The sequence below is a fragment of the Megascapheus bottae genome, chromosome 3 (genome assembly GCF_031878675.1).
Source record: "Megascapheus bottae isolate mThoBot1 chromosome 3, mThoBot2.hap1, whole genome shotgun sequence".
Taxonomy (NCBI): domain Eukaryota; kingdom Metazoa; phylum Chordata; class Mammalia; order Rodentia; family Geomyidae; genus Megascapheus; species Megascapheus bottae.
The window spans coordinates 29,989,754-30,006,808 of record NC_143511.1 but is presented as its reverse complement, the minus strand read 5'-3'; the positions used below and the strand labels follow the sequence as shown (position 1 = coordinate 30,006,808).

General features: G+C 39.7%; 1 protein-coding gene across 1 annotated transcript in view; it reads right to left on the bottom strand.

Moving 5' to 3' along the window:
• LOC150065154 (contactin-associated protein-like 3) overlaps positions 1 to 16,966 on the bottom strand; it is a gene marked incomplete at its 3' end in the record, with an annotated part of 52,996 nt that extends 36,030 nt beyond the window's left edge. Inside the window, 6 exon segments of the mRNA XM_090329315.1 lie at positions 1,415 to 1,575; positions 3,110 to 3,256; positions 4,835 to 4,940; positions 10,762 to 10,907; positions 13,593 to 13,703; positions 16,945 to 16,966. Coding sequence (XP_090185441.1) covers positions 1,415 to 1,575; positions 3,110 to 3,256; positions 4,835 to 4,940; positions 10,762 to 10,907; positions 13,593 to 13,703; positions 16,945 to 16,966 — 693 coding nt within the window.
• Positions 16,967 to 17,055: the final 89 nt, after the last annotated feature.

Below are 17,055 nucleotides of genomic sequence, written 5' to 3'. Positions count from 1 at the left end.
AACTCAGTATAGGGTGGTGATACATGAGCAATATGCTGACAGCTTTGGACCTACAGAAACCCTAACTAATAGAGAATAGGTTTACGGAAATTTCTCTCCCTTGATTCTTAACAAATCATGTAAGATACATACTGATTGCGCCTGACCTCTCCAGTGTCACTTAGTCTGTTTAGGATGATCTGATGAAAGAAGGAATATTTATGACTTACAATCAAATTCCAAACGAAAAAGGAATTATCCAACTAGCTGTGGGTGGCTCATGCTGTAATGTTAGCTCCTCCCCAAGGCTGAGATCTGAGGACTGCAGTTCGAAGCCAGCCTGGGCAGGAAAGTCTGAGACTCATATCCCCAATTAACCACCAAAAAGCTGGAAGTAGAACTGTACCTCAGGTGGTAGTGTCAGCCTTGAGCAGAGGATCTAAAGGAACTCAGTGTGTAGGCCCTGAGTTCAGACAGCAGTACCAACACAAACACAGAGAGGGGGGGGAGGGAGGGAGAGAGAGGGAGAGAGAGACCTAGAATTGTCCAAAACAACATTCCTTAAAATACTGCTTGTTGTATTGATTTCTTTTCATACATTAGCTTCTTAAACTAGGCACTTTAGGAGACAAGGAGATAGGGTCTTAATACATACTGATTGGCCTAAAATATCTTCCTAAAATATACTTAACAGTATATTTACTCACATCAAAAGACTAACATCTAGGGCCGGGAGTGTGGCCTAATGGTAAAGTGCTTGCCGTGCATGCACAAAGCCCTGGGTTCAGTCAGTACCACATACACAGAAAAGGCTGGAAGCGGTATTATGGCACAAGTGGCAGAACATTAGCCTTGAGCAAAACTTCTCAGTGCCTAGGCTCTGAGTTCAAGTGCCAGTACTGCCAAAAAAAAAAAAGGCTAACATCTGTGCATGGTAAGACAGAGTAGTAGTGTGTTTGCACAATTATGAACCACGCCATGATCATATAGAGTCTTAAGACAGTTTGGCCTAGTGGTAGAGTGCTTGCCTAGCATGCACCAAGTCCCAGGTTGGATTCCTCGGTACCACATACATAGAAAAAAGCTGGAAGTGGTGCTGAGGCTCAAGTGGTAGAGCTCTAGCCTTGACAAAGTCCAAGGACTGCTCAGGCCCTGAGCTCAAGCCCAGGACTGGCAAAAAAAAAAAAAAAAGACAGGACAGACAGCTTGGACAAGGTAGTCTCTATAAGGTTTCTCACTTAGTGATGCTGTGGCTGTGTAGATCTGTGTCACCACTGAAGTGGCCCATGTATATGTATCTCCCACTATGTGATGGCCATACAAGTAGCCCACCAGAGTCTGAATTTCTAGAGAGGGATGGGTATTGCTCTATGTAATACTATTTTCTCTAGGAGACTATATTTTATAATCTGATACACTTAAGTAATTGTGCCACCTTATAATCAAGATCCAGATAGCTGGATCCTGGCTGTGCCTGGAAAAGCCGAGCGTGCTTGTCCACAGTGAGGCTGCCATGTGTGTTGTGTAGCTCCAGGAGAAGGGAATGCCAGTGCTGGTCATCCAGCAGGCTGCCCAGGCTGAGGACTGCTGTGCATCAAAGGAGGGCATGTTAGCCTCACCTGAAAAGAGAACTGTGGTTTCTAGTAAAGAATTCTAAGCCGGATGCAGTGGCTCACGCCTGTAATCCTAGCTACTCAGGAGGCTGAGATCTGAGGATCGTGGTTCAAAGCTAGCCTGAACACTAAAGACTGTGAGACTCTTATCTCTAACCACTAGAAAACCGGAAATGGCGCTGTGGCTCAAGGGGTAGATCAGTAGCCTTGAACTGAAGAGCTCAGGGATAGTGCCCAAGCCCAGAGTTCAAACCCCACGACCCACAGAAATAAATAAATAAATAAATAGAAGTCTATAATGTCTCACAATTACAGCTTGCTTATCATCTTCCATCTGAAGAAGTATTTAGCTAATTGTTTTATCTTAATCCTTTACTTTTTTTTTTTGGCAGAACTGGAGTTTGAACTCAGTGCTGTAAGCACTCCTCCACTCAAGATTATCCCCCAAGCCTTTCTGGCTTTGGTTAATTTGGAAATAGTCTTGCATTTTACCCAGGATAGACCCCAGACCATGATTCTCCTACTTACATTTCTTTCCTTGTGAGGCTGGGACAACAGACATAAAGCACCCAGCTTTTTGTTGGGGTGGGTCTCGTTTTTTTGTCAAAGCTGGCCTCAAACTATGATCCTTCCTATCTATCTCCATCTCTTTTCTTTGCCAGTTCTGGGCCTTGAACTGAGGGTCTGAATACTGTCCTTGGGCTTTCTCAGCTGTACCACTTGAGCCACAGCACCACTTCTGGCTTTTTTCTACACATATGGTACTGAGGACTCGAACCCAGGTCTTCGTGCATGCTAGGCAAGCACTCTACCAGTAGGCCAAACTCCTGGTCTCTATCTCCACCTCTTAAGTAGATGTACACTACCTGGATTAACCTTTATTTTGAACACAATCTACTTTTGACCTTGAATAATTTCTCTTTGGGTGTTTTGGAGGCAGAATCTTACCACATATTAGGCTGGCCTAAAATCCCTGATTTCTTCTTTCTCAGCTGCATCAGTGCTAGAATTATAGGTGTGTGCCACTCGGTCTGCCATTCCTTTGTATTATTATTATCGTTATTCATTGTATTTTCATCTAAGTTGAAACTCTTTTCTTCTTATGACCCTATTACTAGCAGTATCTCAGAATTTTACAATGATACATTTGTGTCTTTATAACATTATCAGCAGCTACGATTGATCAGCTAATGAGGTTCCTATACAATTCAACTGTGGAGACATACAGTTCAGATACAAACATGTTCATGTTACTAGTCCTCAACTGTATGGCAACCTTTGTTCCCCTCAACTGCAGATGCTGTTTCTATAAAGGACTCCGCACAACTATTTGTAAAGCCTCCCTTCACTTTTCATGGATTTAGTTTCAGGAAGAAGTCACTATTTACTGAAAATTTAAGCATAAAATACATTCATCTAAATAATGGTGTTTTCTGAAACACTTCCATGACATTTCTACCTGAATTGAGGGACAGGACGAGTTTTCCTTGAGCAAATTCCAGGATGGAAACACTTGCCATTTCGTCCTTGCCTATGCAGCAGAATCCCATCACGCTTTCTGGATTTAAATTTCAGAGAAAGGACTTCCTTTGTTGGACGTGTGGATTTCTGATGAAAGGTATACAGCAAAGAACTTTTCCCATCAAAATGAACCACTTCTGAGTCTACAATGAAAGACACAAACATGTGACTGATAAGACACTTGTGTTGGGTGCACTGGAATGTGTAAGTGGTCACCGGAATGTACACACAAAGCATATTCCTTCCTCACTGCCACCCACATCCACTCCAAGATGCCTTCTCTGCACCTTCCCTAAAGTATGTCAGTGAGCACATGCATGGCTTCTGTGTCCACATGGACCCCTTGTTTCAGACTTTTCCCATCTAGGAAACACGAGATCAAGCACGAGCAGTCTTTAGCACTCCGGCACAGTGTCCCTGTGGTCCAGTGAGTCCGCATTACTGCTTAGCTGAAAGGCTACAGCAGCTTACTTACACCCGCTTACTTACACCCGCTGGCAAACGGAGTCACGAAAAGAAAGAGGACATCTCTCAAAACTCAGCATTACCATAATACATTTTCAAAAAGATTTGCATTGCTTATGAAAAATCCCTTATTTTTTTCATATCTCACAAATTAAAAAGACACAGCAGCTGTCCTTAAAAGAGCATGAAAACAGAAAAGAAAGCAATAACATATCAAGCTCACATCTTCCTAGCTAATAGTATATATTGCTTATTTTTATTTAATATTTTTGTGCTAGGGAGGCAGAAACAAGAGCCTTGTGCACACTAGGCAAACAGTCTGTCGCTAAGCTACACCCATAGACCTAATGTTCTTTCATTTCCTAGAAAGTTATGGTTACCATACACATACATTTCATTAAAGTAGCTGTACAGAGGGATTTCAAATCAGCATACCAATTTATGAGTATAATGCAGATTGTTACTGTATTCTCAATCTGTCCTCGAACCCATATCCTCATTCATGTATTACCCTCATGGGTAATGAGATTACAAGCATACAATACTATACCCAGCTATTTATATTCTTTCTTCTACTAAATCTAGTGTATTGGTGATGTTTCCTATTCAATTTGGTATTGTTTGTTTATTTTACCAGTCCTGGAGGGTCTGAGCACCGTTCTTGGGCTTTCTCAAGGCTAGAGCTTTACCATTTGAGCCACAGCACCACTTCTGGCTTCTTCTATGTATGTGGTACTGAGGAACCAAACCCGAGTCTTCGTGCATGCTAGGCAAGCACTCTACCACTAGGCCAAACTCCCAGCCTTTTTAAATTCTTTTTTTTTTTTTTTTGCCAGTCCTGGGACTTGAACTCAGGGTCTGAGCACTGTTCTTAAGCTTTCTCAAAGCTAGTGCTCTACCACTACCACTTCCAATTTTTTCTATGTATGTGGTACCGAGGAACTGAACCCAGGTCTTCGTGCATGTTAGGCAAGCACTCTACCACTAGGCCATGCTCCTGGTTCTCCTGCATACTTTTTAACTTTTGATTTATTGAACTTTTAATTTCTAAGATTGCAATTTTTTTAGAATCTGTTTCATGGCTGAATCTCAAACCTAAGTTGTTAAATTTCCTACCATAAAGAATGGTTCTACTTGAATAGCTGGAAAGGCCCGAAAGGCTAGGTTTTTACAACACATGTATGCTGACCTCAGGCCACAGTAAAACCACTTATGATATGCACATCCATACACTTCAACACGCATCCCGATCCTACCCTTGGGGTTCCAGGCCAAGGGCAGGAAGCGCAGGAACCTGGCTTCGAAGGGCGGCTGGAGACTGTGATGTACCACGCTGTCTGCATTGGTGTTCCCCGGGAATCCCTGGAAGAATCAATCATCTGCTGGAAACTGCCTCCACCTCTCTGAGCAATGCGCCTTGTTCTGCTGGGTAACTGGCACAGGCTGGCTTCCTTAAGTAAACCACTGCTGTTTATTCAGATGTGCTGACCGCTTCCTTCAGCACCTATACGCATCAACATGCTGTTCTTAAAGGCTAGCTCACTCCCTAAATCCTTTCCCTCAACTCTAAGCAGTGTCAGGAAACCAGAAACGCAAAGAATTCTTAATGCTAGCTCTGGCATTAACCCCAGTCCAGGGCCAATGAGGATAAAAGACACAGGGCCCTAACTATAGCTCTCAATGACTAGCTTTTGTACCTTTTTCTTTTTCTTTTGCCAGTCCTGGGGCTAGAACTCAGGGCCTGGGCACTGTCTTTGAGCACTTTTGTTGAGGGCTAGTGTTCTACCAGTTCAGCCACAGACCTATGTCTGGCTTTTTCTGTGTATGTGGTACCAAGGAATCAAACCTAAGGCTTCGTATATGCTGGGCAAGCATTCTACCACTAGGCCATGCTTCCAGCCCTGTACCTGTACTTTTTAAAGATCAAATATAAGCATTGAATATTTTTGGAATAACACTTTTATAAAGTACCGTGTCAAGTTACAAGCTTTTACTATTCAGTTTTACCTTCTGGTAGAAATATTAACCCAAAAAAGAAGACAGATATCCTTTGCTGTAGGAAATTGATAGTCTAGGTTTCTTAACACTATTTCCTTCCCAGTTAGAAGCAACATATTTCATATGACATTTGGAAACTTAATTTTTGTAGTAAAGGGCCATTTTCACTCAGAATACGATCATGCCTCTATACACTTGTTTGTCCCCTCACAATAACATAGTAGGTATTGTTTTAAGTTTCATTTTTATTTTTGACACAGAATCCCCCTCTGTAGTCCAGCCTGGCCTCTGATTTTGTTTTGGGGTTTTTTTTCTGTTTTGTTTTGTTTTGTTTTTTGGTCAATCATGGGTCTTGAATTCTGGGCCTGGGCACTGTCCCTGAGCTCTTCAGTTCAAGGCTACCGCCCTACCCCTTGAGCCACCAGGCCACTTCTTGTTTTCTGGTGGATACCTGTACATAAGTTTTGTGGACTTTAGTGCCTGGGATGACTCTGAACCATGATCCTCAGATCTCAGCCTCCTGAGTAACTAGGATTACAGGAGTGAGCCACCACACCCGGCTTCAGCCTGGCCTCTGTATCTGTTTGGCCTTGAACTCATGATCCTTCTGTCTCTGTACCTTGAGTGCTGGGTTTGCATCATCATGCCCAGCTGGGTGTGTTCTGTTCCCCTCAGCACAGGCTTTTTCCAGGTGTGTTTGCCTAAGATTCTGGGGGGAGGGGGAGGGCTTATCTAGTCAGCTCATTAGATCCAAATAACAACTTGAAAGATTATATGGAAGCTCTAGGGTGAAAAAGACTGAAAAAAAGCCACATGCCAAAGACAAGGCTCATGTGTTTGTCAGACACATGACCTTGAGTCAGCCATGAAAAGTCATACATGAGGCTGGCTCTTGAGTTGAAAATGGCTCATAAGTTGAAAACGGCATGTAGGGATGGTTCTCATTTCCCTCAGAACTGATAAGAGTGACTTCATAATGCCTAAACACTATGCCACACAAATGCCTATTGTATGGGAATTCTATAGGAACTTTGAGTTTGGTTATATTCTACAGAGAAGATGCTCCCAAATATGGTCCCTTCATAATAATCTGGGAGCCAGGTACCACCTGAGCAAGCATCATGTCCTAAATTTAAAGCTTCAGTACTGATCAAAAATAAACTAAAGGGGCTGGGAGTTTAGCCTAGTGGCAGGAGTGCTTGCCTGGCACGCACAAAGACCTAGTTTGATTCCTCGGTACCACATACATAGGAAAAAGTCAGAAGGTGCTGTGGCTCAAGTGGTAGCGCTCTAGCCTTGAGAAAGCCCAAGGACAGTGCTTAGGCCCTGAGTTCAAGGCACAGGACTGGCATCAAAAAACCCACAAAAACAGTGGGGTACACCAATGGCTCATGCCTGTGATTCTAGCTACTTAGGAGGCTGGATCTAAGAGTCACAGCTCAAAGTCTGAGCAGGAAAGCCTGAGACTCCAGAAGTGGAGCTGTGGCTCAAGTGGTAGAGAGCTAAGCCTTCAACCATAAAAGCTCAAAGACAGTGCCTGGACCTTGAGTTCAAGTCCCACACAAGTGCACGTACACACACACACACACACACACACACACACACAAGCCTAGGCTGGAGTACTGGTCATCATTTTAGGTGTGTTGTCACACTCATTACCAGAGGAACTAACTGAGCATACTCATGGGCTGGGGGTGGAGGAGTGGGTTAGGAGGGAGGGGCAGTCACCAAGGCTTCAGTCCGTTTTCCTTAGTTTTACCTGGAATGCCTTTTCTGGTTGCTAACTGGGCTTTGCTCCTTTCAGTGTTACAGACTATGTGTTTAGTTCTGTAAATCATTTGCTAGATTACTGAATCTATGATAGTCTCATAACCCTTCTACGCATTAGTCCACTCTCCGGAGCAAGAAATCAGAGATGAATTCACCAGAACAAGAAATCCCTTTATGAAAACTCAAGTACCAATCTTACTCTACTTAACCCAGTAACAATAACCACAAGACAGAAGCAGACTCTGGGCATGCTTACATGTCCCAGGATAAAAGGCAGTCTATGTGCTGACTTTCTCAAAGCTCCATAGGCTAGTGCATTGGCTTTTTTTTTTAACATGACATTAGTAATTATGCTCAAAATAAGATATAATGAAAATAAACATATTAATACTTTCATTAACTGTGACATTTCTGTATACAAATATAGGCTAAGTAAGGTAAAAGTAATTCTACCATATGCTGTGCTTTTAAGGTATGGCTGCCATCTATTTAAAAAAAAAACTATTTCTAAGTGATAATCACAGTTCTGCACTCAAAGAAAATATTAAACAAGATTAATCCCAATATATTTAAAATGTCTCAAGATCAAATTATTATTTTTCAACTACATACATATCTAAAGTTTTCCTGGTAGATTGTAGAGCCAAAATAGCTGTTTCTTATTCCAGTTATGCTGGGTTTGAGTTGGCATCTTGTTGTCTACAGGTTTATACAGAAAAAGGATTAGAAAAGACAATCTCTGAAAGAGGAGCCTAGAGGAGAAGGTCAAGAGAAATGACCAGGCAAAGAAAGTACTGAAATGATTTTATTCAGTACAATGAATGTAAAAAAAGTTGGTCTCAACTATGGAAAGCAGTATGGCAGTTCCTCAAAAGACTAAACATAGAGCTCCCCTATGACCCAGCAATTCCCCAATCGTCCAGAAACAAAGGCATACTAAATCCACTAGCATAATGATGTTCATTGCAGCACTATTTACCATAGCAAAGATATGGAACCAACCCAGATGTCCCTCAATTGATGAGTGGATCAACAAGATGTGGTATTTATACACAATGGAATTCTATGCTGCTGTCAGAAAGAACGACATTGCCCCATTTGTAAGGAAATGGAAAGACTTAGAAAAAAATCATATTAAGTGAAGTAAGCCAGACTCAAAGGAACATAGGCTCAATGGTTTCCCTCATTTGTCATAAGCAGTAGAAACTTTGGGCTCTCCTAGCAGAGATTTACAATAGAACAAAACCTAGATACATAAGGCCATATAGTATGATGCTAAATGAAAGGACCTCCAGGATATTGAAACAAAAGCCATATAATGAGCAATTGTTGTCCTTAATGTACTATGTTATCTCTCATCTCTTTTGCTGTCCCTTGGTTATCTCATATTGTTACAGTATTTCACCTTGTTATCTGATATACTGCATATATACGTATTTGGTTATTTGAAATCGGATAGGGAAAGGGGGAAAACAAGATAAGGGGTGGGGATGGGGGGAGGGAAATGGGGACCAAGACATGAGAAAGGGTATCAATGTGTGTGAAGTAATGCACCTTCTATCTGGTGAATATAATGTAGCCCTTCTATTAATTACAATAAAAATATATGGAAAAAAAGAAAAAGAAAAAACAAAAGAAAAAGAAAAAAAAAGTTGGTCTCATAGTAACTGAGAGTAAAATAATGGTTACATAGCCTTCAGAGCCTGGGAAAATAAGTAGGAAGGGGAGGGTAAAAGCTATTATTTAATAGGTACAAATCACAATAAATTATAATTAGCCAGGGCACGTAAGTTCTGATTTTCTAGAGAACAACAGGCTGGCTGCACTAATGCATATTTATTTTCTTTTCTATTTTTTGTCGGTCGTGGGACTTGAACTCTGGGCCTAGACGCTGTCCCTGAGCTCTTCAGTTCAAGACTAATGCCCTACCCCTTGAGACACAGCACCACTTTTGGTTTTCTAGTGGTTAATTGGAGGTAAGAGTCTCATAGACTTTAGTGCCAGGGCTGGCTTTGAAATGATCCTCAGATCTCAGCCTCCTGAGTAGCTAGGATTACAGGCATGAGCCACTGCGCCTAGCAACTAATATATATTTTAAGATAGCTACAAGAGAGGATTTTGAATGTTTTGCTACAGAGACATGATATTAGAAATGATTTGTATGCTTTTACCCTTTATCGCCATTATGCAGTCCATACATATCTGAAAATTTCACACTGCATTCCATAATATGTACAATTACTATGTGCTGATAAAATGATATTAAACTTAAAAGAATTTTAAGGGGCTGGGAGCATGGTACAGTGCACACCTAGCATGCACAAAGCCCTGGGTCCGATTCCTCAGTACCACATATTCAGAAAAAGCCGGAAGTGGTGCTGTGGTTCAAGTGGCAGAGCACTAGCCTTGAGCAAAAATGTCCAAGGAGAGTGCCCAGGCTCTAAGTTCAAGCCCCACGACTGGCAAAAAGAAAGAAAAAAAGTCATCATACCATTTCAAAAAAATGAAAGGAAGGAGAAAAGAACGGATGAGAAGAAGAAAAGGAGGGAAGAAAGAAAATATGAATGTGGGAAGAAGAAGCCAAAGAGAAAAGGAAAGAGGGAGGCAGGAAGGCTGTAAAGTTATCAAAACCAAATTTATAATTACTGAGGATATCACCAGTACATTGCAAGTTAAATTATACTAAAACAGCTTTTCCATCTCAAAATGTTCCTTGTTTTTTAGTTATCTGAGGGTCATCATGACACTGAAATCTTTACTTACTCAGGCTGGAATCTTTTACTTCTTTTCAAGCCCCATTTCTTTTTTTTCTTTTTTTTAATATTTTTATTGTAATTAATAGAAGGGTTACATGATATTTGCCAGATAGAAGGTGTATTAATTCCCATACATTGATACCCTTTCACATGTCTTGATCCCCATTTCCCTCCCCCCCACCCCCACCCCTCATCTTGTTTTCCCCCTTCCCTATCCAATTTCAAATAACCAAAATAAAAATATATCCAATATATCAGGTAACAAAGTGAGATACTGTAATGAGATAACCAAGGGACAGCAAAAGAGATGAGAGATAACATAGTACATTAAGGACAACAATCATTCATTATATGGCTTTTGTTTCAATATCCTGGAGGTCCTTTCATTTAGCATCATACTATATGGCCTTATGTATCTAGGTTTTGTTCTATTGTAAATCTCTGCTAGGAGAGCCCAAGGTTTCTACTGATTATGACAAATGGGGGAAACCATTGAGCCTATGTTCCTTTGAGTCTAGCTTACTTCACTTAATATGATTTTTTCTAAGTCTTTCCATTTCCTTACAAATGGGGCAATGTCGTTCTTTCTGACAGCAGCATAGAATCCCATTGTGTATAAATACCACATCTTGTTGATCTGTATACAGAAATGTTCCTACCCTCTTGTAGACTGTTTTGATCGTGTCCACAGATGGATGATTGCAGCAGCAGCTGTGTAGGCCCTGCAGTGAGGGGAGGCAGACTGGTGGGGTTGCTGCCCTAAGTAATCTTATGTCCTGCACCTCATATTCCCTTCCCAGACCAACTGATGCAGAGTCACAAAAGTCACACAAGTGAGAAAAAAAATAGGCAAACACTTTCTGTGACCAGTGTTCTGCTTTGCCTGGGCTCTTCTGCAGGTACAACATAAACCACATGAAAAGTCCGTGCTAAGCAGTTCTACCCCCCAAATACTTCTAACAGGGCTGTGGCCTCACCATTTTTCACTTTATTGTTCAACTGTCTCTTTTCTGAGTAGTTTCTGAAGATTCTTATACAGCATATATATATGTATGTATGTATGTATATATATATATATACAGGATATATACAGCATCAACATGTACTGGAGTGTGAGCAAGTGAGTAATTTATCCATCTCTTATGTTTGTAATGTCAGCTTCTTCAAACTTCCTAAGCAGGACTTATTCCAAGTTAGATGAACTCAGGAATGTATTGTCTCCGTTACATTTCTAGATCACTGAGCTCTTTTTATTTTCTTCAAACAACTATAGCTGACCTGTTAATATCATAATGATATGTCAGACATGAGTTGTTTTAATTAAATATATTGGAAGTAAGTTGAACTTTTACTTTGGATTTTTTTCCTCCTAGTGTTTATAGCCTCTACAGTACCCAAGGCTCAAATCAAGGAACCCATACTCTTCTGTCTCTACAAGTCAGAAACAGAACACATAACCCCTAAACCTCTTTAAACTAACTTCAGGACTTACTTGATTACTGTAATCATTTGGAAGCCATTAGGAAGTTGAGATATTAGATTGACATTAGAATGACCACTAGAATAGAAATCACTGTTTTGAAAATGTAACTTTAGCTGATATTTGTTTCATGGAGAGATATAAATTTTTAATTTTTTGCCAGTCCTTGGCTTGTGCTCAAGGCCTGAGCACTGTCCTTGGGCTTTCTCAAGGCTAGAGCTCAACCACTTGAGCCTCAGCACCACTTCTGGCTTTTTTCTATGTATGTGGTACCAAGGAATTCCACCAGCCTTTCTGATCATTAATAAGACCCCGTGCTTGGCACATGGGCACAATGAACTCAAGCTATTACTAATCCATGATCTTTGAAATATTCAGTTCTGTAGTTATTCTAACAATTAATTCACATGCGGCAGCATTAACTTTAAGTTGCAGTTCCTAAGCTCATTCATCATGCATAAAAAAATTAACTTTCCCATTAAAACTCAACTGAACAACTAATGAACTGTTCAATAAAATGAATATCAGGAAGGGGAAATAGGTGAGGGGAGGCAATAAAAGGGAATCACATGAATAGAGGGAGGAAGGCGAACAAATGCAGGCATGTTCAATGGACATTAAATAAACGTTGAGCTACATAGCTTTAGGGTATGAATGGGAAGGGAGAAATGGAGAATGAAGGAGCCATACAATGAGTGATTGTTGTCCTTAATGTACTATGTTATCACTCATCTCTTTTGCTGCCCCTTGGTTATCTCATATTGTTACAGTGTTTCATTTTGTTATCTGATATATTGGATATATGTGTATTTGGTTATTTGAAATTGGATAGGGAAGGGGAGAAAACAAGATGAGGAGTGAGGGGGGTAGGGAAACGGGGCCAAGCCATGAGAAAGGGTATCAATATATGGGAAGTAATGCACCTTCTATCTGGTGAATATAATGTAACCCTTCTATTAATTACAATAAAAATATATGAAATAATATATATATGAAAAAGATGCATTGTCCTCATAACTGCGAAGTAAGAAATTGAAATCTCTTTGTAATCTACTTGAAAGAACAAAAGAAAGAAAGAAAGGTAGGTTAAAAGAGAGTGAAACAGGGGAAGGGTTGGGGAAGGGAAATGGGGACAAAAACATGATAAAGGGTAGCAATGCATGTGAAGTACTGCACCTTCTATCTGGTGAATATAAACGTAAGCCCTCTATTAATTACAATTAAAATTATATGAGAGAAAATAAAATTTAACAAATAGAGAGTGTAACAGAATCTGTGGGTCTCCCTGCATTCATTTAGTCAATCTACTAAACTCTTATTTGGTCAATAGGAAAAGCAAGGTACTCAGTAATACTAGGCTAGCATGAATAGACTAATACATTTTCAAAGAGTGAGCCTATATCTTCCTTCACAAGGTTAGGATGGACAGGAATCCTTATTTTCAATGGTGGATTGCGGACTTCCCCCTACTGAGGTACATCCTGGGACTTGGGCATCTCCCAACCACAAGCACATCCCAGAGAGGCATCATGTGTTACCTTCGTTACTTTCCTCAGTAGTTCTGAAATTGGCTCATGCCTTTATTGGTTTTAGTTTTGGTTATTTTTTATGACCAGATCACTTGACTAATCTCATAGAATTTTTTTAAAGGAAATATTTTACAACTAAAACAGAATGAAATAATTGGAAATAATATATGACTCCAATATATCTTTTCTTTCAGTTTCCCTCATGAACATTTACTGTCATTTAGTACAGGGTAAAGATATTAAAACAAAATAAATACAAACTTATAAGCATGAAGGAAGCCAGCAAATGATAATATGATTAATCTTTTCCTTAACTTCAAATGCATGCATGTTCAATGGACATTATATAAAAGTTGAGCTATATAGCTTAGTTATGTAGTTAGTAGTTACGTAGTTAGTTTTTCAGCTAGAAGAAGGGAAAATAACTAAGAATATAGATTCTTTGAAGGAGATGAGGGTGGATTGACAATGGCAGACTCACCATCTCTCCTATTTAGACTAGCAAATGCAGGCCCATGGCTGCTGGACAGCTCTGAGCTGCTGCTGAAGGAGGGCCGAGGCAAGCCCGAGGCCAGTGGAGCATCACAACTGCCTGAAGAACAAGGAAAAATCATCATCACACACAGGTTAACATACACCAATGAAACTGTTCCTACCCTCTACATCCTCATCTCTCTTCATTGTTAGTTAACAGGTAGAAAAAATGCTCGAATTTGCAGCAATCATCAGTTTTGACTGAGATATGCTAGTAACTGCATAATAGCAAGCTCTCCCTGAGAATTAAAATCTGATGTGTAGCATTTGCTGTTTTCCATGATTGTAAGTATTTCAAGTTTGACCAGAATTGAACCTATCTGTGGGGCATTATTGACCACAAGGTTGGAAAGTAATGCCTAGTTTCCCACCTCGTATGGCATTTTCTCCACGCAAATACAAGATATGTGAATAGCCACTAAGCTTAGAGCATAGGTACGAGTCATGAAATAAATAACTACAGAGAATTTACATCTGTTTTGCTTAACTGGAAGTTTGTATGATTTTCTTTCGAATAACCACTATTTTGTAAAGGTAATGAGTGGTTCATACTGGCAAATAAAAATAAAACCAGCACCTGATTATTGAATAGAAAAAAAGTATTTTTTAAGATTAGGAATCAAAACTTAAATACTGAACTGAAAAACCTTACCAGTATATAGAAAAACATAAGAAGGATGGGAAATAACCTCACATTTCTAGATATTTTGATTGTGTAAGTAGAAAATCAAAAGTGAATTTTTCAGCTACTTCCTTAATATATTAGAACTCATATATTTCTAAACATTATCTGTACTTTGAAAATATAAGGGCTAATATCAAATGGCTATAATTCATAAGAAGTATCTAGGGGCTGGAGTATGGCCCAGTGATAGAGTGGTTGCCTAGCATGCACGAAGCTCTAGGTGTTGTGGCTCAACTGGTAGAGCACTAGCCCTAAGAAAGCCCAAGGAGAGCCCCCAAGTTCCTGAGTTCAAGCCCTAGGACTGGCAAAAAAGAAAAGAGAAAACTAAAGCTGGATCCTTACATGTCACCTGTACCAGAATCAATTCCAAATGGATCAAAGACCCTGAGATAAAAGCAGATAACCTGAAAATTTTTACAGAAAGGAATAGGAGATACACTAGAGTTCCTTGGCACAGGTCGAAACTTTCTTAATAAAGGCCCAGAAAAAATAAAGGCCCAGAAGCACAACAAATTGAAGGGAAAAAAAAGGTTAAACAAATGAGACTGCATTAAACTGCAGAGATTCTATATGGCAAAGGACATAGCTAGCAAGTTAAGTAGAAAGTCCACAGAGTGGGAGAAGAGCTTCACTAGCCATACCACAGACAAGGGCCTCATATCCAAAATATACCTACAGCTCAAACAATTGAATCTCTCAAAAACAAATCCTCAAAGAAACAACCATCCCATTAAAAGGTAGGCTAAAGACTTAAAGAGAGACTTCTCTGAAGAGGAAATAAGAATGGCCAACAGACACTTCTCTGGCCATAAAAGAAATGCAAATCAAAACAACTCTGAGATTCTACCTCACTCCAGTTAGAGGGGCCACGATCAAGAAATCTAATAACAACAGATGCTGGCGGGTATGTGGCCAAGAGGGATCACTACTACACTGTTGGTGGGAGTGTAAATTTGTCTAACCACTCTGGAAAGCAGTATGGTGATTCCTCAAAAGACTAAACATAGAGCTCCCCTGTGACCCAGCAATCCCACTCCTTGGCATTTACCCAAATGTCCAGAAACAAGGACATCTAAAGTTACCAGCACCACCACGTTCATTGCAGCATTATTTACCATAGCAGTGACATGGAACTAACCCAGGTATACTATGTGAAGTTATTTCTTTCCTCTCTTTTTCCCCCTTATGGTTTATCCCCTGTTATTACTGTATCTGACTTTGGTTCCTAGTGTATAATATATACATTTATTTCTTTGTGTGAATTAGGGAAGGGAAAGGGAAAAAAACAAGATGATGAGACAAAGGACAAAGGGTGACCAACATAACAGTGATTTTCACAAGGCAATATGTTGAAAATGAAGTTTACAACTTGGGACGAGGGGAGAGGGAAAGTGGGAAAAAAAAAACTACAAGAGGTAATAATGTTCAAGATGCAATGTACTCACTACCTTACAAATGTAGGAGTAATCCCTCTATATATCACCCAGACAATAAAGTAAAAATTTTAAAAAGAAATTCCATATGAATGTTAATATCAGTTTAAGGCTATTTCAAATAAAGAAAAAGACCTACTGGAAGTTTAGTAGTCCTGACATTAAATCTGTAGGTCAATTGGAGGAATACCTTTGAAAACATTAAATCATCCATCCATAAACAGATGAGATTTATTTCTACTTTGGGAATATTTTTAACTTCTTTCAGCTGTCTTTCAAAAGTCAGCATACAAACCTGCACATCTTTAATTTATTAAATATTTTATTCTTTGTGGTACTATTATAAATAGGATTGTTTTTTGAAGCTCATGCTCAAATGTGAATTACAAGCTTCTAGAAATGCATTGGATTTTGAATAATGAGTTGCCATACTACATTTTCATTCAACTTGTGCAAGCATACATGCATATATATATATATATGTATATGACCGAATTTCTCTGTACAAAAACTTTACAATGAAATGGCAACTATGTTAAAAAAAGAAATCTGAAACTTTCCATAGACAGAAAAACATATATATAATTGGTTTATCTGTCCAAACCTAAGTGAAATTTTCCATAGACAGAAAAAAATATAATTGATTTATCTGTCCAAACTAAGTGAAATGAGACTTGAACTTTCTAAACCCTTGACACCCTTCTATATCTACTTATTCTATTTTTCCTCTCAAGTAAAATACAGTTTCAGGCTTTTTTCATTAAGCATAGCTCCCTAAGAAACTGCCATTTCTTTTCATTTCTTTGGCATGTTAATTCTGTGTATACATACTTGTATTAATGGATCTTTAAGTATTTGCTTTTGAGTGAGACTTAAAATTCTGCCACAGAGAGCTGGGAGTTTGGCATAGAGGTAGAGTGCTTGCCTAGCATGCACAAAGCCCTGGGTTCAGCTCCTCTATACCACACACACAGAAAAAGCTGGAAGTGGTGCTGTGACTCAAGTGGTAGAGCGCTAGCCTTGAGAATGCCCAAAGACAGTGCTCAGGCCCTGAGTTCAAGCTCCAGAACTGGCAAAAAAAAATCTGCCACAGAGAATGAAAAAAATTCATATATTTAATTCCTTAACACATCCCAATGGAAGTCATTCTGTGAAACTACCCCGCAGATGGACTTTGATACCTCTTGCTCCATGCACAGGCATAGTTTGGAAAAGAAACAGGTGTCTACATTCAGTGCCCACCTAACAGTGGATCTTCTGACGCCGGACCAGGGAAAACATCAGGAGAACCT